We start from the raw sequence: 26,172 nt of genomic DNA, 5'->3' as shown, positions 1-26,172 counted from the left end.
CTCCCAGTTTCACGGCAGAGAAGATCTAGGAGAATAGCCATCAAGGACAGTAGCTGTAATACTTCCCTCCCCGCTAGGAATGATGGACTCCCCAACAAAATATAATTTCCCCACTTGCAAATATGTCTGTAAAACATATAGAGAAACCCATCTAGGCCCTCAAGCTAATAAAGTCAGTTCTTTTAATTTATGGAAGTGTAAAATACATAGGCAGGCAGGTAGATAGGCAAATGAGTGAATAGTGAGGTGCCATCAGTATCTCAGCAGTTAAACAAAAACATCATAGCCTCACCATATTTGTAGTGTTGACTCATAAATTCTGTTTTAGTAATGTTGTTTGAACTGGTTCTTAGTGTTATTTATTAGCAAAATAATTTAACTTGTGTTGAAAGTGAAAGGAGTCATAATAAAAGAGAAACAGAAGTGAAACTCTACTTGTTTGCTGCACCAATTTTAATGAGTCTGCCAGAACGATGTCTGGCAGATGCCTTTCTCAGATTTTTGTTTCTCTTCATGGCTGTTCATTAACTTTCCAAAGAATTCTAATTCTAGATAAATTGAAAATTTTATGGATATGAACAGTCATTGCAGTGTGGAATAAATTACCCAAAAAAGGAGAGAGCTCTATCCTGGGAGAGTTTTTGTATTATCTTCAGTATTGTATGTATTTTTTTTTTTAATGCATAGGAATCCAGGTGAATAGTCATTTTCAACAAGAATTTCCCAGCCTACAGGCAGCTGGGGATCAGGAAAAAAAAGAAAAAGAAGCAAATGATGACAATTATGGACCTGGACCCAGTTTACGCCCACCAAGTAAGAATATTTTCTCTTAGTAAAAGTATAGAGTGAGATTATATTTGTGTTCTGTTTTGATATAACCTCCTGCCTGCTGCTGTTATATGTAGTTTGAAAAGGCAGGCAGTAACTAGAGTTGATTGCCACTCAAGTATGGTTTTTACATGAACAGCATCAGTTTAACTTGAGAACTTGTTGGAAGTATGTGTCTTGGGCCTCACACCCAACCTACTAAATCAAAAGTTAGCTTTTTAACAAAATGACTAGGGAACTTACATCAGTATTTGGTTATTTTTACAGTAGTCAACATTTTTATCAAACCTTCCCAATATGCATTGTTTATGTATAAATTATGTCCATTCACTTGCTTTCTGCTAATATTCAGGGATCCCTTGCTTTCTGAATTCAAACTGAGGAGCTAATCAGTTTGAATAGTAAGAGATACTTGTACTATGTGCATTATAAAACATAAACTAAAAATAGAAATGTAAAATCTTTGAGAGATTTTAAAATGTCTAATTAGTTTATTTTTATTTTTAATTATTGTTATGTGGTTGATGAGTTTATATTAGGAATAATAGTGTCAGCTCCACTATTTTCTTGTTTAATTTCTTTTCACCAGTTATCTGTTGCTGTGTAATGTATTTGGCAGCTTAAGATAACAAACTGAACTGGACATTTCAGTCTCTGACGGTTAGGAATCTGGCAGCCACTTAGCTGGGGGTTCTCTCTTCAAAATTACAGTGAAGCCCTCATCTGATGCTGGCCTGACTGGGGCTGCTGTGTCAAGCTCTCTCGTGGCTTGTTTGTGTGTGGGCGGCTCACAACATGACTTCCTCAGAAAAAATAAGGAGGGACAGACAGACATCTCTTACTCAAGATGGAAATCCCCAGGCTTTCATAGCCTGTTTTCAGAGAAGACCGCCAACACATCTGTCTTACTCTACAGGTTGCACAGACCAATCCTGGTACACAGTTGAGTGGACTACATCAGGTGTGAATAGAAGTAGAGACCACTTGAACCAAACAGGGTTTCCTTGTAAAACCAATTATCTGTTTTATCTGGTTACGTGTAGTTGAATCAGGTTACACAGACACTAAATCTGTGTACTTGGGCACATGTAATAGGCAGTAATAGACGAAAAATGAATGAGAGCATGCGTCACTATCAATCCTTTTGGGGGTATAGAACTCCCTTCCCTCAGGACTGCTCTGGTAAAACTGATTTTAATCTCTGTATCAAAAACTGGGGTGCAGTTTGATAGGGAATTGTTAATATTTTCTTCCCCAACCTCAGTGTTTGCTTCTGGAGGTAGCCTCTGAGGTATATCCTCTCTACTTTGGAAGTCACTGCTCTGACTACCTAAACACCTTCAAAGTCTAGATATCTAGTACAGACTAGATTAGACTTTACTGTTCCTTCACTGTGCTTGCTAAAATATTCTTGAAATATGCCTCACTTGGTTGCACTCTGTTACATTTTGAGATTTTCTTTGTTTTCTTATTTTCCTGTCTCTCTTCACACCAGATGTTGCTTGTTGGAGAGATGGTGGTAAATCTGCTAGTTCATCTTTAACATCTGACCAAGATGAAAAGCCTGGCCAGGATGAAAGCACAGCTGGAACATCAGAGCAAAGTGATATCCTCAAAGTGGTAGAAAAGAGGATAGCTTGTGGTCCTCCACAGGCTAAACTGAATGGACAACAGCCTGCCCTTGCTTCGCAGTACAGAGCTATGATGCCTCCTTATGTGAGTATTGTTGGATCAGCAAGGGGCTAAATAAGAGGTTTTTGATCTGGATACCAAGGAAAGAATTGGAATGGGGAAAAGTTTAGGTCTTTATGTTCATTAACATCTAACTAAAAATTAACATTTCCTTTGATTATGAATTTAGGAATCAATCACAGCAGTACCTGAGTTTTACCCTTAATAGGCATCATAGGTATTTTCATATAACATTACATTATTTTAAGATACTGCAAATATTTTTTATACTCAGCATAATTCAAATTAGTGTTACTTATTGAAGTATGCATGTTACCATATCACAAATTTTGTTTTTTAAATATGGTGACAGAATTTTAGTATAAATAATTTCTTAGTAATCCTGTGTTTTCAATTATGCATTTTAAAACATTTTTATGAGATGAGGTCCATAGGATTTATCAGACTGCTAAAGGGGTTGTTCACAGCACAAAAAAGGTTGATACCTGCTTTAGTTCTAAAGTTTTTATTAATATACCTTTAAGTTTATTAATATACCTTTAAGTGTTTTTAAAATCTTTGTATAATGAAATACTTTTAACATTCAAAAATAGAAAGCATGAACTTTCTTCCACCCATATCTGCCATACATCTTCAACAGTTACCAATTTGTGGTACATCTTGTTTCACTTACATTTCTCACCATCTGGGATTACTAAACAAATCCTAGTAGATCATCTCATCCATATATATTTTAGATTAGATTTTAAAAGAGAAAGACTAGGGGGAAATTCACAGTGCCATTATCACACATATATAAAAAAAATTCTTTAAATACTAAATCATTGTTCCAGTTTCCCTGATTATCTCTTAATTAGGATCCAGATACCATCTATTCTTGAGATTGGTTGGTATTTTTCTTAGCAATTTTATTATCTGTGGTTATCTTTTCCTCCATCTCTTATTTTCTTTGGAGCATATCTATTACAGTTTGTTATCCCGTGGAGTTTCTCATAGTCTGGATTTTGCTGATTCTGTCCTTATAGTTTCATTTAATATATATTTCTGAGGGGACTTCCTTGGCAGTTCAGTGGTTCCACACTCCCAGTGCAGGGGGCGCAGGTTTGATCTCTAGTCAGAGAATTAGGTTCCACATGCCACACATTGCACCCCCACCTCAAAAAAAAGAACCTAAGAGTGGCAGGGGAAATTTAATTTTGAAAGTATATATTACTATATATACTTCTGACCCCCGTATTTCCTATAAATTTGTTGCCCTCTTTTTGTTTGCTCTCAGTCTACTGTGAAGTTATATGGCGAGTTACATGTATTCAAGTAAATAAATTTACATTTTATTTAAGCATTCTAAGATAGAGGGAAATAAATTATTAGTACAATTGCTTGTTGAGTATTTTCTTTAATTATTGGGGTGTATAATAAGATCAGTCTTAAATGCTAACCTGACCTTGAGTAATGATTTGTTATCCAAATACTTGTCTCCTGGTATTTTTCAAGTTGTGCTTCCAAGGACCCCTGAATTTCCAGATGTGGGGGTGGGATAAGGGAAGTTAAGAGGGAAGATCAAGTGAGCTCTGTTACCAGTTTCATCAATGAATTTATTCAAATAAAGTGTTTCACTAAACAAACATTTTTTAAAATATTATATATTGAGAAGTTGTTTCTACAGTGTTTTTGAGGCAAATTCCTAAATTTTAAACATTTAACACCACATAAATTAATATCTATGCCTGAGTAATCAGAAAGATCTAATGCAACTTAACCTATGACCATTTGCCTCCAATCATCTACTTGCTAATTTCAGTGTGGAAGTGAGATGGAACCAAAAATTCTCTGGAGTATTCCCCAAACACAAAGCTTCCCCAATTGAGTTTCAGCTGTTGCTTATCTTAATTAACTTTTGCTCCAACCCTGCTTAGAAATTTCTTCTTTACATAGCACAATCATATAAGCATAGCTTTTCTTCAAGTATGAAGTAATTTCCTCATCTAATGGTTTTTTTGTTTTTAAAGAAAAACTAATCTATTTCAGGATATAAATTATGTATTTAAGGTAATACAATTTCATTTTTTTTAAACATAATTTAACCTGGATATGAGAAGAGTAAATAACCAAGCACTGCTTGACATTTCTTCCCTTAGAAACCATAGGATAATTCCCTTGGTATTACTAGTTGTCTTCATAAACTATCTTATAAATTCTCCTAAAGTCAGATTCACAGAGCCAAGTTCCCATGGAGAGCATCATCTTTGGGCCTTTGTATGTAACTACTATCTGTGTAATCACTTGACTCAGAATCCACTTGTGCCCTACCCATAGAAAATCCCTCAATTAGCTGCCTGCCCACTTCCTCCCTCACCTTTCTCTGGTTATGGGCTATCCTTGTATCTGAACTGAGTTCTTTACCAACAAATCTGCTCTCAGTTAATCTACCGAGACCGCATTAGGATGAGGTTTCACGTTGTATCATTTCACATCTTTAAACTTGGTTATGAAAATTGAAGTTTTCTGAGGTGCATGCATGTTGTGTTTGTTATATTTTCAGTTCCATGCACAGTTATTTTTATGAAACTTTTTTAATCAGATAACAAGTTCTTAATATGATGTGTCCTAGTTCTTACCTCTTTGTAATGACTTGGTAGAGGCAATAGTTTTATAAAAGGCTTGTTATTGACAGTTTTATCTATACCAGTAGATAAAATTCTATATTCACAGTGCTATTTAATCATTTCTATGTATTATAATTTCAGGCTTGGGTTAACTTTTTTTTTAATAACTTAGTAGCTAAATTTACCAATTTTTGTTTCCTTTATGCAGATGTTTCAGCAGTATCCTAGGATGGCCTATCCTCCTCTACATGGTCCCATGAGGTTTCCACCTTCTTTATCTGAAACAAACAAGTAAGACTATTAAATGATTAAAGTTTGCAGGGTATATATATATATGTATATATGCTTGTTAAAATTTTCAGTAGGTTGAGTAGATTGTGGGGATTTATTATTCTGTCTTCAAGGTACATTTGTCATCAACAAGTAATTGGTTAACTTTCATCAAGATAGAGCAAAACTACTTTAATCATCTAAAACATTAAGTCACTTGACATAAAATACTGAAAACTGAAAATTGTGGCCCCTGAAATGGATGGCACTTGTTCTCTCTTTGTTCCTTCCATGACGTTGATAACCCCCATTCTTTTTTTTAATTGTAAACCTTGAGCATCCTCCTGAATGATGATTTTCCTTCGAGTTCTTTATTTTCATATGAGTAGTACTCTTAGCCATATAGACTTCTAATGTATATTTGTTGTATTTTAAATGCTTGAAAATTTTGCTGTTAAATATCTACATAAGAAATATCATTATGTATTGTCTTAAATTTGTGTGTTAATCTTACAGTCTCTTCATACACATGTCAGTGCAGAATACTTTGTATATAGTCACGTAGAAAGCATTAATGTTGAATTGAAATTAACTAAATTCCAATCTTTTACTATTTTCCTAATTTAGTATCATTAAAACTTAGTATCCTTTTTCCCTCATAACCTGTCACTGCATAGAGGCCTTCGAGGAAGAGGCCCACCTCCTTCATGGGCCTCTGAGCCTGAACGTCCCTCCATCCTTAGTGCGTCAGAACTGAAGGAGCTTGATAAATTTGATAACCTAGATGCTGAAGCTGACGAAGGTTGGGCAGGTAGGAGACAAGATTAATAAAGCACTTTTAGATTGTATACACTTTGAAACAGTCAGTCTGAATTCTCCTTAATTTAATAGGTGCTCAGATGGAAGTGGATTATACAGAACAGCTGAATTTCAGTGATGATGATGAGCAAGGAAGTAGTAGTCCTAAAGAAAACAGCAGGTAAGTTGTGATATCTGTTACTAATAATAGTGTGAATTTGTTAATGTAACGTGGACCATTTATTTAATTTTATTTTTGCCTGCTCTGGGTCTTTGTTGCTCACAGGCTTTCTCTAGTTGTGTTGAGTAGGGGCTATTCTCTAGTCGTGCAGTGACTTCTCTTTACGGTGGCAGCTTTTGTTGCAGAGCACGGGCTCTGGAGAGTGTGGGCTTCAGTAGTTATGGCCTATGGGCTTAGTTGCCTCTTGGCATGTGAAATCTTCCTGGACATGAGTCCATGTCCCCTGCAGTGGCATTTGGAGTCTTAAGGACTGGACCACCAGGGAAATCCCATAAGAGCCATTTATGCAAAGAGTTTTCATTGATAGGTATTTCCTCCCTGCTTATAGAATTTCTGCGTTCTACTCTGAGGATTTTTACTGAGTGGGAAGGTGATTGATGAGCCAAATTTTCAAAGTATGAATAATCAAGGAATTAGTCTGATGTTTCTAAAGAAATATTTATTTTTAAAAAAGAAGCTGTTTATATGGCTGAGTCCCTAACCCGTTCGCCTAAAACTATCACAGCATTGTTTGTTAATTGGCTATACGCAATACAAAATAAAAAGTTAAAAACTACATAGATGCTTGTCATCTAATGGAGATACTTTGAGAGACAGTATCAGGGATCATTTAAAACTTTTTACTTGCTTGACCTGATCCATATTTATAAAATTGGAGAAAACTTACTTGGGTTACAATAGCTGTTTCAAGTCTTTGATTTTTTAAAACTTAGCAAGGAGCAATAAGTTCTTGGGAAATGGGAGCTTTTCCTCTTTTTTTTTTTTTTAAATATAGGGGCGAGGTCAGGAATATATGGGTCATAAAGCATAAAAATTGGGCTCTTAAACAGGAGCTTGCATATACATATCAGTATAGTTTTTCAGCCATAATGTTGTAATCATTGCTGTTTGATGATCAGCTGTGAGATGCCTGTGATGTGTCATTACTTTTAAATACTACAGCTTGATTGCTCTTTTTCATTAAATCAGAACAAATTAGAGTAAATGAGAATAATTAATTATCTGGAGTATTAGTTGCATTCAGATGAGAGTTTTGGGTGAGAATAATAGAATAATAGAAAATGATGGAATCATATTGTGTGTCAAGTGTGAGTGTCTGTATTTGACAAGTACTCTATTGCAGCTTATATCTTGTGATAATCTGGCCAAGCCCAGGCCCCATCACATTGTAGATAATAGCGTATATTTCTCAAGTGAATAAATTTGCACTGCTCAGTTAAAAAGCCATCTCATTCCTTAATGCATTTTCCCCAAAAACTGTATGAAGGTAATGTCTTTTTTATGTTGAGAAAATGCATTTACTTAACATTTATATTTTGTCCATTCTACTTATTATTTCACTTGGGTTTTGATTCTTCAGTGAGGATCAAGGTTCAAAAGCCTCTGAAAATACTGAAAACCGAAAAGAACCAGATGAAGTTTCCAACACCAAATCATCTTCTCAGATACCTACCCAGCCATCAGTAGCAAAAGGTCCCTATGGGAAAGGACCGCCGTTCAATCAGGTTTGTGGGAATCATGAGATTCTTGTCACTGCAGATAAGGGACAGGGATGAATTAATCTTATAATCATAGAGTTGGAAAAAGACTTAGGAAATGGAAACTATATATTTTTTCTTAAAGAGACATAAACCATAGGTTTATTGCATACCAACGGGAACTATCAATACTATAGTAGCTAAAAATATCGAGTAGAAACTAAAGTTTCACTCTTTTCCTTCTTATAGCAGCTTGGTCAGGTCAGAGTGGAAGGATAAATTGTTTTTCCAAACAAACATACCTGAAGTGCTCCTCAGTTTATTGGATGCTTTGTAAATCCTAGTTAGTATTCATGTGTGAAATTATATATTATCCCAGTAGGGAAATCACACTAGGGAGTAAAGAAATCTATGAAGTCTGAGCTATTTTGAAAAACATTTTTTTTCAAGGAAGCATATGGGCAGTAGATACACTTGATCTTGCTTCTAAAATGTAGTAAGAACTACATTACAATGCGAGAATTTAAAGGGGCTGTCTTCCAGAAAGCCTACTTTAGTAATTCATGGTATACTCAGCATGAATTTGTTGAATTCATACAAAACAAATGGAGGAATGGTGCCTTCAGGGAGGTTAAAAATAAGTAGCTAACAGTGCAGTGACAGAGTGCACATAGTTCTTAGAAACTTCTATGTAAAAGATTTCATAAAAAACATGCTACTTAAAGCAAGAAATAGCCAGTAAAAGGAAAGGAGCAATTCCAAAGGGAAAGGACCAGTTCCTACCAGAGTAGAGAAGTATGAAAGCTTCATCGAGAAAACATGGCCCTGTGAAGAAGTCCCCAGCAGTATGATATTCTAGAGGAGTAAGAGAGCTGTGTAAGAACTAGTAGTGGTCGAGTAGTATATGCTATACCAGAAGTTTAAATTTCATAAGCCATTGGTGAGTCATTGGAAAGTAAATTTGTGAATTCTGGAAAAGCAGGTTTTTTTAAGTAATTTTTAAGTAAAACCTGTATTTTGTGTGACTTTTAACTGACATAATAGGGAATGATGAATGAACGGAGAAATATAGACAATATCTTGATATGTGTGTGTGTGAGATACTGATATATAATAACAAGTGACTAATCCATTCATATCCGGTTCCAGTGTTTTAGATGTTTCTTTTCTTTATATAAACTTAAAAAGTTTAGTCTGCCATTAGGAAAAAAATTCCATAAAAAGAATTGGACCTATATAAATAAAAATTTGAAATTAAAGGCATAATTCTCCACAGCCAGATTACTTGGGCTACAATTCTAGAATTTTTACACTAAGAATCTACTTTTAACAAAGTTATTTTGTGTTTGTAACCTTATTGAAATGCCTGAGTGACTCTATAGAATGTAGTTATATTATAGGGACTGATGTACTTTTATTTTAAAAGGAAAAGAGTAATGATGTTTTACTTTTTACAGTCTTTTGGTCTCACTGAAAAACATTACAGTCAGAAATATTTGAAGTAGATATTTTTTATCTTATTTTGTAAAAATTCTTTTCTTTATAATAGGAACGTGGACCATCATCACACTTGCCACCACCTCCAAAGTTGCTTGCACAGCAGGTAAATCTTAACTAAATGCTTATTAATGGTCTGTAGGTATTATTTGCCCTATTTGTTACAGTGGAAAGGTTCTGTGTTTCTTATTGATAATTTTTATGAAATAGTTATCAACTTTACCTTGTAGCTGCACCTCTTTCTTTAGCCTTTCCCTCTTCCTTCTCAGCTGATTAGCATGCTCCTAATTTTTCTAAGAAAATAAGAAGCACCTGTTCTTCCTAATCAAGTACCTTTCCTGTACTGACTTTTTTTCTATTGTCCTTGTTCCTTAGGACCACCTTTCTACTTGTTCCCTGGATCCCATCTTTGTTTCCTCCCTATATCTCTATTCTCCTTCATGGCAAAATTGTTTTAGTGAGTTCTTTACACTTCCTGCCATCACTTTCTCATTAACCCTCTCCAGTTATACTTTCGTCTCCCAGTATACCTTTGAAAAAATGTTATTATCAAGGTTAGTTATGACTGTTCCATCTTGCCACAGTCAGTTCTCTTGTATTCATTTACTTAATCTCAGCAGCAGTTAGCATAGGTAATCTCTTTGTCCCTCCATCCTTCTAAAATTTTGCTTTTGAGATATCACAGATATTAACAGTTCACAGGCCTTCCTTCCCTGATCACTGTCTTGTGATAGGTGCACATACCATCACCATCATCTGCACTAGTCATTTTCCTTTTAACTGTTGCATGCTCTTTGTAGCATTTCTATACACATACAAGCTAAAACTAAAACATTTAGCAGAAAATGTAGAAGAAAGTCTTTATGAACTTGGGCCAACAAAAACGTCTTGGATGAGACAAAAAAGACATGAATTAGAAGAGATTAATCAGTTTGATTTTTGAAAAACATCTCTAAGGCAAAGAAAAGATATCACAGGAAAAATATTAGCAATTCATCTGACAAGGAACTTACATTGGGCGGTGCGGGGGTGCACGTACGTGTGTTGAAAAACTCTTGCAACTCAACAATGAGACCAAAGAGTCCAACAGAATGATTTGAACATTCATTTCGTAAAGTAAGGTATACAGATGGCTAATAAGCACATGAAAAAATGTTCAATATTTTTAGTTCCCAGCAAAATGAAAACTAAAATCACATGGAAATTTTGTTACACGTCAGAATTTTCAAGGCTGATGGCACCAGATGTTGGCAAGGTATAGAGCAGGTGACACCCTCATACATTGCTGATGAAGCCATAAAACCTGTATTCACTTTGGAAAAGAGTTTGGCAGTTTCTTACAGAGTAAAACACATAGTTGCTATATGACTTGGCAGTTCCATTCCTGGGTATTCATCTAAAGGAAACGAAAACATGCATTTACACAAATACTTAAGCAGGAATGTCTGTAGCTGTCTTATTCCTAGTTAAAAAACTAGAAGCAATCCAAAAGTATGTCTGTCCACAGACAAAACAGTATGCTTCAGATGCCGTAGTATCCAGCAATAGAATTGAGCAAACAGTTGTTGCACACAGTGACTCTAAAACTACTACCCTGAGCACCAGAAGCCAGATACAAAACAACAAAACTTATTGTATCCATTTCTGTGAAATTTTAGGAAAAGCAGGACTACTCTATACTACAGAAGTAGATTACTGGTTGCATGGGGTCAGGGATTCATAAAGAGGACTGACGAAAATGCTCTATATGTTGAATGGGGCAATAGTTACATAAGTTTATCATTTGTCCAAAGTCATCAAACTATACAGTTAAAATATATGCATCACATTTTATGTAAATTATACTTCAGTAAAGTTGCTTTTCAAAACAGTGCTTACCCTGTGAGTTTACAGTGTAAATTAGGTGTGCTTATATAATTACTTTGTTTTTGCAGCTTGTCTTTGAGGTATAGATTAAGTAACAATACCAGAGAGATGGAGCAGTTTTTTTAAGATAGCCCTGTTAGTAAATGGTAGAGTCTGGATTCATGGTTTGGTTGGTTGGTTGGTTGGTTGTAGTATTCAGTCCAGTGTTTTCACCATATCATTGTTTTCTCTTTTGTAGGAATTCTGAATAGTTACATGGCTTTTAAGGTTTCTTCACCCTAGTAGCTATTAAAAATCAGTATTTTTATTTTTATTTATTTATTTTATTTTTTTAAATCAGTATTTTTAAAACACATTTTTAGTTCCTTGATGTTTCAGCTCTTCATGTGCTTTTTTTCATTCTGCTTGTCTTCGCACAGTTGTTGGCATTGATTTTAGACTTTGTAGTAATATGTTTTAGAGCTCATCAGTTGAAAATTAAATCAGTAAAACTCAGTCTCTAAGGTGATTCCCTCTCCACCATGGGCTCCAGATATGAATCTCTCTTTAAACATAGACTTCTCAAAAAAAAAAAAAAGAATTCTCTACCCAGGCTGCTTTCTAGGAGTTTCTTCTCCTTTGGTGTGTCAGCAGCAGCGGTGTCTCTGTGTGCTTCACTTAGCGTCTTTGACTGTCCCCTCTTTGCTTGTAACTGCACCCCAGTCTTGGCTCGTGTGGTGCCATGTTGCATCTCTATGGGCTTCCTTTCCCCTTCTTTAGCATTCCATCCCTCGCAGTTAATAAAGCACTCATATTCTAAATTTCCTTTGTCTCTAGATTTAGATTTTGAAATACTTGTTGTGGCAGCTTCTAATTTTACTCAGCAAATACTGAGTGAGCATTAATGTCTGGCACAATAGACAGGTACATGCTCAGTTAATATTCGATGGCTGGATTAACTATTCTAGAAACTTATCTAGATATACTATTTTCCCCACATTGATTTTGCGTTTAATGTGTATGTTTTTCAGGGAAATTTTCTGATATTCTGTGGAGAATTTTGCTCCTGCTATTTGTCTGTGATATATCCTGTGTTGTCATACTCATCTGAGAATTTATTTTAAAATTTCAGCATCCTCCTCCAGACCGACAGGCAGTACCTGGAAGACCAGGCCCTTTTCCTCCCAAGCAGCAGGTCCCAGATGAAGATGAAATATGGAAGCAAAGAAGAAGGCAGCAGTCAGAACTTTCTGCAGCAGTGGAACGTGCTCGTAAACGGCGTGAAGAGGAAGAGCGAAGAATGGAAGAGCAAAGGAAAGCAGCATGTGCAGAGAAACTTAAACGACTGGATGAAAAGCTTGGCATAGTGGACAAACAGCCCTCTCCAGAGGAGATCAGAGAAAGGGAGCGAGAAAAAGAACGAGAAAAGGAACGGGAACGTGAGAAAGAACTTGAACAAGAGCGGGAGCGAGAGAAGGAGCGGGAAAAAGAAAGGGAAAGGCAACAGGAAAAGGAAAAAGAACTGGAGCGAGAACAGGAAAAACAGAGAGAAATGGAGAAGGAAAGAAAGCAAGAAAAAGAGAAGGAGCTAGAACGGCAGCAAGAAAAGGAAAAAGAACCGCAAAAGACGAAAGAACAGGAAAAGGAATGTGAGTTGGAGAAGAGAGAGAGAGACAAAGTGGACGAAAAAATTGAACACAAAGAACCTACTTCAGAACCTATGGTAGAAAAACCAGAAAGTGAAAACAGCTGTAACAAAGGTATGATAGTCTTGTTTGTCCTTATGTAAGCTTTGCAAAAGGCTTCCTATTAACTTATATTGTGAATGTTGAATGTTTGTGTATTTTTAAAATATGTAACCCAAATAAAAGTAATTGATGTTTTTTGGTTATAGGTTGAATTTTACTGGATACTTTTTTTTTTATTTGAATACTTGAAAATGTGGGGTTCTGTAATTTTTTTATTATGATAAAATTCATGTAGCATAAAATTTTGCATCTTAACCATTTTTTATTAAAATGATATTAAAGGCACTCATAATGAACCATCACTGCCATCTATCTCCAGAACTCCTTTCATCTTGTGAAATCAAGATTCTTTATCTATTAAACAATAACTCCCCAGCCCCTGGGTGGTGATTCCTGTGGGTGTGATTGTAACTGTTGGCAGTGCCTCATGTGGGTGGAATCATATAGTATTTGTCTTTCTGTGACTGACATTTTTGTTTATCATAATGTCCTTAAGTTTCATCAGTTGTAGCGTGAGTGAAGGAAAAAAAAGAAAGGATAGAATTTCCTCCATTTTTAAGTCTACTAATCCATCACGTAAATGCACACACACACCATATTTTGCTTACCCAATCTGTTGATGGACGCTTGGGTCGATTGCATGTTTTACCTATTTTGAATAATATTGATGTGACTGTGAGTGTACAGAGATATCTCTTTGAGACCCTACTTTCATTTCTTTTGAGTCAGGCATACCTCAGAGATGTTGTAGGTTTGTTCCAGACCACAGCAATAAAGCAAGTCATGTGAATTTTTTGATTTCCCAGTGCATATAAAAGTTAGGTTTATACTGTTCTGTAGACTATTAAGTGTACAATAGCATTTTCTTTAGATAAATATATATATATATGTATATATATAGTATGTGCATACCTTAATAATACTTGATTGCTAAAAATGCTAACCATCACTAACCCTTCAGTGAGTCATGATCTTTTCACTGGTCTGGGAGAGTCTTGCATCAGTGTTAATGCTGCTCATGATCCAAGTGGTGGTTGCTGAAGGTTGGAGTGGTAGCTGTGGCAAATGTCTTTAAGATAGCAATGAAGTTTGCTGCGTCAGTTGGCTCTTATTTTACAAATGATTTCTCTATAACATCAATGCTGTTTCATAACTTTATCCACAAAAAATCTTTCAAAATTGGAGTCAGTCCTCTCAAACCCTGCTGACACTTTACCAAGTAAGTTTATGTAATAATAATCTAAATCTTTTGTTGTCTTTTCAACAGTCTTCATAGTCATCCTCAGGAGTAGATTCCATCTCGTAAAACCACTTTCTTCGTTCATCCATTGGAAAGCAGCTTACTGTCTTCACGTTTTTTCATAAGGTTGCAGCAATTCAGTTGTATCTTGGCTCCACTTCAGATTCTAGCTCTCTTGCGGTTTCTACCACATCTGCAGTTACTTCCTCCACTGCAGTCTTGAACCCCTCAAAATTGTCCAATACTAAGTTGAATAAAAGTAGCAAAAGGAGGCACCCTTGTCTTCTTCCTGATCTTGGAGAAAAACTCAGCCTGTCAACACTGAGTGTGGTGTTAGCTGTGAGTTTCTGATAAGTGAATTTTATTATGTTGAAGTAGTTTCCTTCTGTCCGTAGTTTGAGTATTTTTATCATAAAAATGTGTTGAATTTTGTCAAAAATCCTTTTCTGTATTAATTTTGATGATCATGTTATTTTCCCTTCATTCTGTCAATGTGTAGTATATTGGTCAATTTGTATATATTGAACCTTCCTTGCATCCTAGGAATATATCCCACTTGGTAATGGTAATTAGTATACTTTCAGTATGTTGCTAAATTCTGTTTTCTAGTATTTTATTGAGAATTTTTGCATCAGTGTTCATAAGAGATATTTGTATTTATCTGCAGTTTTCTTGTGTCCTTGTTTGGCTTTGGTATCATGGTGATGCTGGTCTTGTAAATTAATTAGGAAGTGTTCCCTCCTCTTTTGTTTTTGGAAGTTTGAGAAGAATTGATGTTAGTTTTTTTAAATGTTTGGTGGAATTCATCAGTGAAGCCATGAGGTCCAGGATTTGACTTTGCTGCAAGATTTTTGATTGCCAAGTCAATCTCCTGACTAGTTTAAAAAGTCTGTTCATATTTTATGTTTCTTTGTGAATTTTAGTGTTGGTAGATGTTTTTGTTTGGGAGACTGTACATTTCATCTAGGTTATCCAGTTCATTGGTGTACAGTTGTTCATAGTTCTCTCATAACCCTTTTTATTTCTGTATAATTGGTAGTAATTTCCCATTTTCATTTCTAATTTTAGTAATTTGTGTCTTTTTTCCCCTTAGTTTACTGTCCCAGCTAAATATTTGTCAATTTTGTAGAGCTTGTCAAAGAACCAACTTTTGTTTTCATTGATTTTTCTCTATTTTTCTGTTCTCTATTTTATTGATCTCTGCTGTGAATTTTATTTCCTTCTGGTACCTTGGGTTTGGTTCTTATTCTCATTCCTTAAGTCATAACTCTAGGTTATTGATTTTCAGAGCTTTCCTGTTCTTCTTTAACCATTTATAGCTATAAATTCCCCCCTTTACTTTTCCTGTATCCTGTAAGTTTTTGTATGTTGTGTTTTTGTTTACATTCATCTCTTAGGTATTTTCCAACTTCCCTTGCACTTACTTTTTTAATTTTTTTGGTTGTTTAAGAGTGTTATTTAATTTCTTAGAGAAGGAAGTTATTTAATTTCCACAAATTTATGAATATTCCTACTTCTCTAGTGGTTTTTAACTTCTTTCCATCTTGGTTAGAGAAAAAACTTTCTATATCTGTCTTTTGAGCTCTTTTGAGAGTTAATTTGGGTCCTAACACCGTCTGTTCTGAAAATGTCCTTGAAAAGAATGTGCTGTTTTTGAGTAGAGTGTTCTGTATGTGTCTGTGAATGTAGTTGGTTTGGTGGTGGTTTAGTCACTAAGTCGTGTCTGACTCTTTTGACCCCATGAACTGTAGCCTCTCAGGCTCCTCTGTCCATGGGATTCTCCAGGCAAGAATACTGGAGTGGGTTGCCATTTCCTTCTCCAGGGGATCTTCCCGACCTGGGAATCAAACCTGGGTCTCCTGCATTGTAGGCAGATTCTTTACCAACTGAGCTACGAGGGAAGTCCAGAGTTGGTCTAGTTGGTTTATTAAGTCCTTTTTCCTTACTTCTGTGTGGCTGTTCTATTCATCATTGAGATGGGGTTGTTGAAGCCTCTGAATGTACAAGTATGTATCCCCCAGTATTTTGCATCATAGTTTTTTTGATGGTCCTGTTACTAGGTGTGTAAATGTTTATTAATGTTGTGTCTTGCTGTATTGAACCTTTTATTAGTATTTAATGACCTTCTTTGTCTCTTGTAAAACTTTGATTAAGTCAGTTTTATCTCAATGTAGCCACCCTGCTCTCTTTTGGTTACTATTTCCATGGAGTATGTTTTCATTTTCAGTTTATTTGTATCTTTGGATCTAAAGTGAGTTTATTGTAGATATCATATAGTTAGATGACCTTCAATTCTATTTTGTCAGCAAAATAGTATGGGCTTCATACTTACATGCTGATTCTTTTACTCTTTTATGATTCCACAGGATTTAACTATATGAAATCTCCTTTGTTTATACATGGGTTAATACCTCTAAAATTTAAGTTGAATAGAGCTTAATGGGAATTTTGGATTGTCGTAATTAAACGACTGCTCTGTTCATAATTTCATATTTGTTTTTCTACCAGCTTGGATATATAAAAGCTTTCATAGGTTACCTATATGCTTACCAGAATGCTTCCCCTTCCCCCCTCCCCCCCCAAAAAAAAAAAACTTTGCTGGACTTCCCTGGTGGTCCAGTGGTTAATACTCTGTGCTTCCATCACAGGAGGCATGGGTTCATACCTGTTGATGTGTGGCACCACACCCCCTCCACCCCCCAAAAAAAGCTATTTCTTTGCTAGCTATAATCAGCTGATGTGTTCTTCCCAAAATTGGATCAGAAACTCTAATTAATAGAACCATGCTCCAAAATTAACATTTGGTCTTAGTAGAGTTAACAGTGATTTAAAATAGAGTTTTATTTCAGTACATTTCTGTTACGGAAATACTGAAAATTTTTTACTGTAAAACCCATGCTGTTTCTATAAGACAATGTTATTTGAAGTTATAAAGCTATTTAAAATTTTCCTTTAAGTTTTTAATCTGTATTCTAAGTTGCCTTCAAATGTGGTCCTTAATGTCACTATAAAGAGAAATAAGAGTGTTTTATCTCAACTTTTTTAAAAAATAAGATATAGTCCGTGCAGATTGTTGAGTTACCAAATTGCACAGATTTCTTATATTAAGCAGTCTAGAGATAATTTGATGTTGATTATGGGCTTTTATTATGTATCCTAAGCACTTAGCTCAAAACACTTAAAAAAGGTAAAGCAAAATTTCTCACCACAGAAATGAAAAATACTTTTATACTTTGATGAATTCTGAAAGAACAATCTTAGAGAATTTTATTCGCAGTTAATGAGAAAAAACCATGAATTAGAAACAAGGAAATTCATTTTAGTCATAGTTTTGCAAGCAAATACATGTATTGACCCTGATTAATTTACTGTCAACAGCGACTATATATTGTACATGAACTAATTTTGGTTTTGTTTTTAGTGATCATTATTTGGTGGCACTTATATTTTCATTCACATTTTATATGTCCTCTGATGGCAATTTAACTTTAGCTGGGTTTACCAGTAACATATACCCATTGTATTTTTAAATGTTGCACCATCTTGGCTGTCTTTTCCCTCTAATATTTTATAAATTTTAAAACATTTTTAATATTGAATGTAATACAAAGTGTGACTTTTGATTCTTTACTGCATGGTTTTACATTGGCTTTACATGAGCTTTCCCCTTAAAATTCACCTCTGATTCTCTGAGAAAAGAATTTATAACATAACATGGCTTTGTAGTTGTAACAAATGTCATTTTCTAGAATGAATATAACTCTGGTTTTCTTTGGGATGAGAACTTTTTTTGGTTGAGGGAATGTGTATGGTTCCTCTTTTTGTGTATCATAATTGATACCCTTTACATAGAACAATGATTTATATATTTGAAGATATTGGTGATCATTTGGTTGTCATGATCATTCACTTTATGATCATTAAAATGAATGATCATAGTTTAGATTCATTAGTTTTCTCTATAGATAATTCTCTAATCAAAAAAATTTTATAAACCAACATGTTCTATTTTAAGTATTTATAGGCCATTCTTGTTTTCATCTAAATGCTAGTGAACCACAAGTAAATGTTGACAGCAGTGTTAACATTTATTGAAACAGTGAAAAATAGAATTTGAAATGGTTTATTATCACAAAATATCAAATACAGACTTTTGCATGATAAAGCATCTGGGCATGTGAGTTCTATCTTAAGAATCCAGCTTTGAGAAAATCAGGTTTTGTTAAACTAAGGTTACCTCATTCAATTGATGGTTACCAATATTAAAGTACAAAATGGTGTTTTGGAGTAAGGATACTTTCTTCCTGATTAACTTTTAAAATATGTCTGATTATTTCACTCCAGTATGAACAGCATGTATTAATATTAAGTGTCAGAGATGAGTATAATTATCTTTCACCTTTTCTTTGGACAGAGGATGACCCAGTTTTCACTAGACAAGATAGCAATCGCAGTGAAAAGGAGACCACGCAGGTAGCACATGAAACAGAACCAGAATCAGGGTCTCAGCCTCGGCCTGCTGTATTATCTGGCTATTTTAAACAGTTTCAGAAGTCTTTACCACCACGATTCCAGCGGCAGCAGGTAACAATAAAAACATTTTATCTTGTACGTGTGATTTGAAAGGTTTATTGTGCAGTAGTATGAGAAATAATTTAACATAAAATTCAAAATACCAAAACATACAAATTACCTCTGAAAAGTTTGCTTCTTTTAAATTAGTAAAAGTTTGCTGATATGGGCTTTATACGTTCCTTTTTTTCTTATGCCTCATCTTCCTTTCTAGGAAATGGTTTCTTGCAGTGTAATTGATGAGTGATTAGTTGCTGAAATATAAGGCAGAATGTCATAACTGAACCTTTGTTCTCTTGTCTTGCCATCTCTCACTGGCAAATGTGTTTTGAGTTCTTTTCCCTCAGGGTTTCAAAAAAGCCTGTTTTCCAATATGATTGGTTGTATTAATTTATCACATGGAACTAAAGGCTCAAAATGTGAGATCCTGCCTATTTTTTCAGGAACAGATGAAGCAGCAGCAGTGGCAGCAGCAGCAACAGCAAGGTGTGCTTCCACAAACAGTTCCTTCTCAGCCATCCAGCAGTGCTGTCCCTCCACCACCACATAGACCTCTTTACCAGCCCATGCAGCCTCACCCCCAGCATTTGGCTTCCATGGGTTTTGATCCAAGGTGGCTCATGATGCAGTCATACATGGATCCTCGGATGATATCAGGTAGACCTGCTATGGATATTCCACCCATTCATCCTGGTAAGTTGATATTGGCATTGTCTCCTGGCTTACTTGCAATTGTGCAAGTTTAGAGTTTTTCATTTTCCCCACAATTTTAATCTTACTTCCTTTGAGAGTTAAAATCTAGTAAGAACTTATATAGGACTTCTTAGTCATAAAATGATTATCTTCTTTGAGCACAGAGTAGTTAAATTCCAATTACTGTACCTACAGTATGGTAAGACCAAAATACTGTACTTTCTGTTTTGTGAATATTATTTCAAAAATTTCAGATGGAAAATTACTGTCTTAGTTATAACATCTATTGTTTGCTTCATTGTTTTCATTCTTTCAGGTGTTTCAGCATTTAATTTTATCCATATGTTATATATTACAGCTATTTTTTCTGTCATTTACCAGCCTACCACCTGAATTTCCTAATAGGTTAGCTAAAAACAAATAGCTGTGTTTATCAGAATAAATTCAGATAATCCAGTACTAAGATGGTATAGAGGAAAATTTAGAGGTGATAAAAATACGATCAAGAATTACATCTTGATTTTTTTAAATTTATACTGAAAAATTTTTAATTTATTTATTTTAGTTGGAAGCTAATTACTTAACAATATTGTAGTGGTTTTTGCCATATGTTGATATGAATCAGCCATGGGTTTACATGTGTTTCCCATCCTGAACCCTTCTCCCACCCTTCCCATCCTGTCCCTCTGGGTCATCCCAGTACACCAGCCCTGAGCACCCTGTCTCATGCGTTGAACCTGGACTGGCGATCTGTTTCATATAGAATAGCATTGAAACATGTATATTATCATATATGAAAACTTTAAATTTAAGAGACATAATGTATGGCATACTGATCAACTAATTAAATTAATAGAATTTTCTATGGAAAATGTTTTTCTGAAAATTCATCACTTGGTATAATTCTCCAAATGTTTAACATGAGTCATGGTACTTGTTATCTGATTTTTATAGGCATTACCTTTTCTTTCCTTTAAAGTAAAATAGACTGTTCTTACGGTTTTGCTTGTGTTGCTTCCTGGGTTTTTAAATCTGTTTATTTAACAGCAACAATAAAAATCTCATTCACAGAAAAATTCAATTTTCACTGATGATTTTTTGAGTTAATCAGTTTTACTTGCCAAAACTATTTCTTTAAATATAGAGATGTCCAAATAGTAATTAAGTATTAACCTGGATACTGTGTCTATAATGATTCTGTTTCCTTTGTTTTCTCCCCGCACCCCCATCTTTTTCTGATCTTTTGTGTAGGAATGATTCCTCCTAAGCCATTAATGAGACGAGATCAGATGGAAGGGTCACCAAACAATTCTGAGTCATTTGAGCATTTGGCTCGCTCTGCAAGAGATCATGCGATTTCGCTCTCTGAGCCTCGAATGATGTGGGGGTCAGATCCCTATCCTCATACTGAGCCTCAGCAGGCCACCACTCCCAAAGCAACAGAAGAACCTGAGGATATAAGGTAATTATTAAAGTCATTAGCAAGCCAATAGAATATTGTGGGGAAATGAAAACTGCATAGTCTCCCTGGAGATCATTCTGACTTAGGACTGAGCCACAGATCTGATTTTCTCCCATTTAATATGCCTTATTTCATTCTAGGATGTATTTTCCTTTTCCTGGCATTTAGTATTGATTGATTAGGGCATTTTGTAACATAGTTATTTCTGTACGTTTATTTAAATACTGAAATTTAGTGGTAGCTGTCAAAATTGTCAAGATAGTCTGGCTAACGTGTTGATATAATTCTTCCACTTATTTAGAAATGTTAGACATTTAATTATCAATATCTTACGGAAATTTTCTGAGGTCAAGTTAAGGATAAACACTAATTTACAGTTACTTTGAAGTATCAGACAATTGGTGATCTTCGGTAATTTATAATGATGTTAGAGCTTTTGCCCTTTCAAGGAATTTGTTTTATGATGTTTTAAAATTCTGATTCATTGGGAAAGATGGACCTACTCTAGTGCACTCTGGTTATAAGTGAAAATTACCAGTTTTGATAGATAACTTTCACATAAGCATGGTCTAAACTTCTTTTTCTTAACGACTGAGTTTCATTTCTTTTTAATTGAGGAGAGTAGAAACATAACACACTATCTACCCTCCTGTCCAATTTTTAAGCATATAGTACAGTGTTGATGACTGTGAGCATGACATCGATGACAGATCTCTAACTTTTTCATCTTGCACAACCAAAATTTTTTACCCATTTAATCACAACTCATTTCCTCCTAGTCCCTGGTAATTACTTCTTTATGGACTAGTTTTATTATATTAATAGTTTATATAAGTGGGATCATACAGTATTTGTTCTTCTGTGACTGGTTTATTTCACATAGGGTAATCTCCTCATCTATGATGTAGCATATAGCAGGATTTTCTTTCTTTAAACAACATGCTATTTGTATGCATATATATGTTCTTATCCCATTCATCTGCAGTAGACATTTAGGTTGTTTCGATCTCTTGGCTCTTACGAATAATGTTGCACTGAACTTTTTGTAGAGACATAAGGTTCTTTATGATTAGGACCCATTTTTTGTTTTTAAATTGGAGGGATTATTTTGCTGTACATGTACACGTGAAAAAGATTTTTTGCTGTGATGGCTATTATTTCTTTGAATTCTCATTATCGTAGGCCTGAAGCTCCATTGGATCAGGAACAGATAACTGCTGCTTATCCTGTAGAACATGGTCAGTTAGAGGCTCATCCAAAACCAGACTTTGTCAGAGAATCAAGTGAGACAGACGTACAGAAGTTTTTAAGCAGATCAGTAGAAGACATTAGACCTCGTCATACTGACGCAAATAGTCAGTCTACTTGTTTTGATGTACCTGATCAAAAGACTATAGCCACTCCTCAAGAAGAGCGAATTTCAGCTGGAGAAAGTCAGCCTGCCCGGAAAAGAAGTGTTTGCCATGGATCTAACCATACTCAAAAATCAGAGGAGCTGAGGAATGAGCCATCTGCAAGCATTCCTAAAGTAACTAGCAGAGGTATTGATTCAAAAGAACCAGTAGAAAGGCCAGAAGAAAAACCAAAAAAAGAGGGCTTTATCCGATCTTCTGATGGACCAAAACCTGAGAAATTGTATAAATCTAAATCGGAAACTCGTTGGGGCCCAAGGCCTAGTTCCAACAGAAGAGAAGAAGGTAACGACAGGCCTGTGAGAAGATCAGGTCCTATTAAAAAACCTATACTTAGAGATATGAAAGAAGAACGGGAGCAAAGGAAGGAGAAAGAAGGAGAAAAGGGAGAAAAAGGAGAAAAGGTCACTGAAAAAGTGGTGAAACCTGAAAAGACAGAAAAGAAAGAAGCTCTTCCTCCACCACCCGCACCACCTGCAGCACCAGTTCAGCCACAGTCGGTTCCACCACAGCCTCAACCAGAACCAGAAAAACTTCCTTCAGTAGAAACTTCGCCTTCAACTTTGGTACAAAAGCCACCTCAAGATACCGAGAAGCCTTTGGAATCTGTAAGTAGTGTTGAGGTAGAGCCTGCAGTTAAAACCGTAAACCAACAAACTGTCACAGCACCAACAGTCAAGGAAGAAAAGCAACCTGAGAAAGTCATCAGCAAAGACCTTGTTACAGAGAGAACTCGACCAGATTCAAGACCAACAGCTAAAAAAGAATCTACTTTACCCCCTAGGACCTACTGGAAAGAAGCTAGAGATAGAGATTGGTTTCCAGATCAGGGATACAGAGGTCGAGGCCGAGGTGAATATTACTCCAGAGGGCGAAGCTACAGAGGCTCTTACGGAGGGCGTGGCAGGGGTGGCAGAGGGCACACTCGAGATTATCCTCAGTACAGAGACAGCAAGCCACGAGCAGAGCACCTGGCCCCAGGGCCCCTCAGGCAGCGAGAAGAAAGTGAGACACGGAGTGAGAGCTCGGACTTTGAAGTTGTTCCCAAGAGAAGACGGCAGCGAGGTTCAGAGACTGACACAGACAGTGAAATTCATGAGAGCGCGAGTGACAGGGATAGCTTGAGCAAGAGTAAGCTCCCCAAAAGAGAGGAGCGGCCTGAGAGCAGAAAGCCGGGAAAGCCTCAGTCTTCTTTCAAGCCCGAAAATCATGTCCGAATAGATGGTAGACCTCTAGAAAAACCTTTTGTAAGGGATGATGATAAACCTAAACCAGGCTTCCTTCCTAAAGGAGAGCCTACAAGGCGAGGCAGAGGGGGAACATTCAGACGTGGTGGAAGAGATCCTGGAGGTCGCCCATCACGCCCTTCTACCTTACGAAGACCTGCTTATCGGGATAATCAGTGGAACCCAAGGCAGACAGAAGCTCCTAAACCAGACAATGGGGAGCCACCAAGGAGACATGAGCAGTTTATCCCTATCCCAGCAGATAAACGGCCTCCAAAATTTGAACGAAAATTTGACCCAGCTAGAGAGAGGCCCCGAAGGCAGCGTCCTACGCGACCACCAAGGCAAGATAAACCTCCCCGATTTAGACGACTAAGGGAGAGGGAGGCTGCTTCAAAAACCAATGAGGTGGCAGTGCCCACAAATGGCACAGTTAATAATGTCGTTCAGGAACCAGTTAATACTGCTGGGGATATTTCTGGGAATAAGACACCAGACTTATCTAACCAGAACTCTTCAGATCAGGCAAATGAAGAATGGGAAACAGCCTCTGAAAGCAGTGATTTCAATGAGAGGCGTGAGAGGGATGAAAAAAAAAATGCTGATTTGAATGCACAATTGGTGGTAAAGACAGGAGAGAATGTTGTACCTCCAAAGAGGGAAATAGCAAAGAGAAGTTTTTCTAGTCAGCGACCTGGCATAGATCGCCAGAATCGGCGTGGTAACAATGGTCCACCCAAATCTGGAAGGAATTTTTCAGGTCCTAGGAATGAAAGGAGAAGTGGCCCACCATCAAAAAGTGGAAAGCGAGGGTGAGTATTTTATGTTACATATAATTACTTTTGCATCTTTTGGCGGGGGAGGATGTGGGGCATGCTACTCAGCTTGTGGGATCTTAATTCCCCAGCCAGGAATTGAACCTAGGCACTTGGCAGTGGAAGCACAGAGAAACTGAAACTATACTTCTTGGTTGAACTGTGCAAAGGCACCACTGTATAGAGGATCAAGACATTCTTGTCCTGTAGGTTTTTTTTTTCTGTTCTAAAAGTGTAAGAGTGCTTGAGAAAGAGGTTAGTGGATCACAAAAGTTGTTGCCTATTGTTATGTTCAGTTCAGTCGCTCAGTCATGTCCGACTCTTTGCGACCTCATGAATCGCAGCACGCCAGGCCTCCCTGTCCATTACCAACTCCTGGAGTTCACTCAGAGTCATGTCCATTGAGTCAGTGATGCCATCCAGCCATCTCATCCTCTGTCGTTCTGTTTTCCTCCTTCCCCCAATCCCTCCCAGCATCAGAGTCTTTTCCAATGAGTCGACTCTTCGCACGAGATGGCCAAAGTACTGGAGTTTCAGCTTTAACATCATTCCTTCCAAAGAACACCTAGGACTGATCTCCTTTAGGATGGACTGGTTGGATCTCCCTGCAGTCCAAGGGACTCTCAAGAGTCTTCTCCAGCACCACAGTTCAGAAGCATCAATTCTTTGGTGCTCAGCTTTCTTCACAGTCCAACTCTCACATCCATACATGACCACTGGAAAAACCATAGCCTTGACTAGACAGACCTTTGTTGGCAAAGTAATGTCTCTGCTTTTGAATATGCTATCTAGGTTGGTCACAACTTTCCTTCCAAGTAGTAAGCGTCTTTTAATTTCATGGCTGCAGTCACCATCTGCAGTGATTTTGGAGCCCCCCAAAATAAAGTCTGACACTGTTTCCACTGTTTCCCCATCTATTTCCCATGAAGTGATGGGACCAGATGCCATGATCTTTGTTTTCTGAATGTTGAGTTTTAAGCCAACTTTTTCACTCTCCTCTTTCACTTTCATCAAGAGGCTTTTTAGTTTCTCTTCACTTTCTGCCATTAGGGTGATGTCATCTGCATATCTGAGGTGATTGATATTTCTCCCAGCAATCTGGATTCCAGCTTGTGCTTCTTCCAGTCCAGCGTTTCTCATGATGTACTCTGCATCGAAGTTAAATAAACAGGGTGAGAGTATACAGCCTTGATGTACTCCTTTTCCTATTTGGAACCAGTCTGTTGTTCCATGTCCAGTTCTAACTGTTGATTCCTGACCTGCATATAGGTTTCTCAAGAGGCAGGTCAGGTGGTCTGGTATTCCCATCTCTTTGAGAATTTTCCACAGTTGATTGTGATCCACACAGTCAAAGGCTTTGGCATAGTCAATAAAGCAGAAATAGATGTTTTTCTGGAACTCTCTTGTTTTTTCGATGATCCAGTGGATGTTGGCAATTTGGTCTCTGGTTCCTCTGCCTTTTCTAAAACCAGCTTGAACATCTGGAAGTTCATGTACATCTCCTAAAAGAGTCCTGTTAAAAATTTGTAGCTTTGGGAAAATCGACACACCCAAGGACAGGACGTATACAATGTCTGCCATTTGGGAGATCATCTTACTGATGATGAGTAGCCTGCCTTTCTTGATTTCTCTCTGGAAAACTGTGGGGCTCACAGGTGTCCTCTGGGACTTAAATTAGTATGTTGTAATCATATTCAGTACCTCTGTACTGGTTTCTAGAGAGTGAATGTTGAAACTTAAGGATACATT

General features: G+C 36.5%; 1 protein-coding gene across 15 annotated transcripts in view; it reads left to right on the top strand.

The window, feature by feature from the left end:
• The window catches only part of PRRC2C (proline rich coiled-coil 2C), a 94,725-nt gene that overhangs the window by 31,257 nt on the left and 37,296 nt on the right, over positions 1–26,172 (top strand). For all 15 annotated transcript variants that reach the window (XM_040263520.1, XM_040263518.1, XM_040263511.1 and 12 more), the window contains exons 5-16: positions 688–813; positions 2,324–2,544; positions 5,335–5,417; positions 6,074–6,207; positions 6,288–6,375; positions 7,796–7,940; positions 9,463–9,516; positions 12,388–13,015; positions 18,658–18,827; positions 19,259–19,508; positions 20,760–20,970; positions 22,153–24,420. In XM_040263520.1, coding sequence (XP_040119454.1) covers positions 688–813; positions 2,324–2,544; positions 5,335–5,417; positions 6,074–6,207; positions 6,288–6,375; positions 7,796–7,940; positions 9,463–9,516; positions 12,388–13,015; positions 18,658–18,827; positions 19,259–19,508; positions 20,760–20,970; positions 22,153–24,420 — 4,378 coding nt within the window. The remainder of the gene's footprint in view (positions 1–687; positions 814–2,323; positions 2,545–5,334; positions 5,418–6,073; positions 6,208–6,287; positions 6,376–7,795; positions 7,941–9,462; positions 9,517–12,387; positions 13,016–18,657; positions 18,828–19,258; positions 19,509–20,759; positions 20,971–22,152; positions 24,421–26,172) is intronic.

This window comes from Oryx dammah, unplaced genomic scaffold (assembly GCF_014754425.2).
Source record: "Oryx dammah isolate SB20612 unplaced genomic scaffold, SCBI_Odam_1.1 HiC_scaffold_21, whole genome shotgun sequence".
Classification (NCBI taxonomy): Eukaryota; Metazoa; Chordata; class Mammalia; order Artiodactyla; family Bovidae; genus Oryx; species Oryx dammah.
This window is presented reverse-complemented; position numbering and strand designations above follow the sequence as displayed.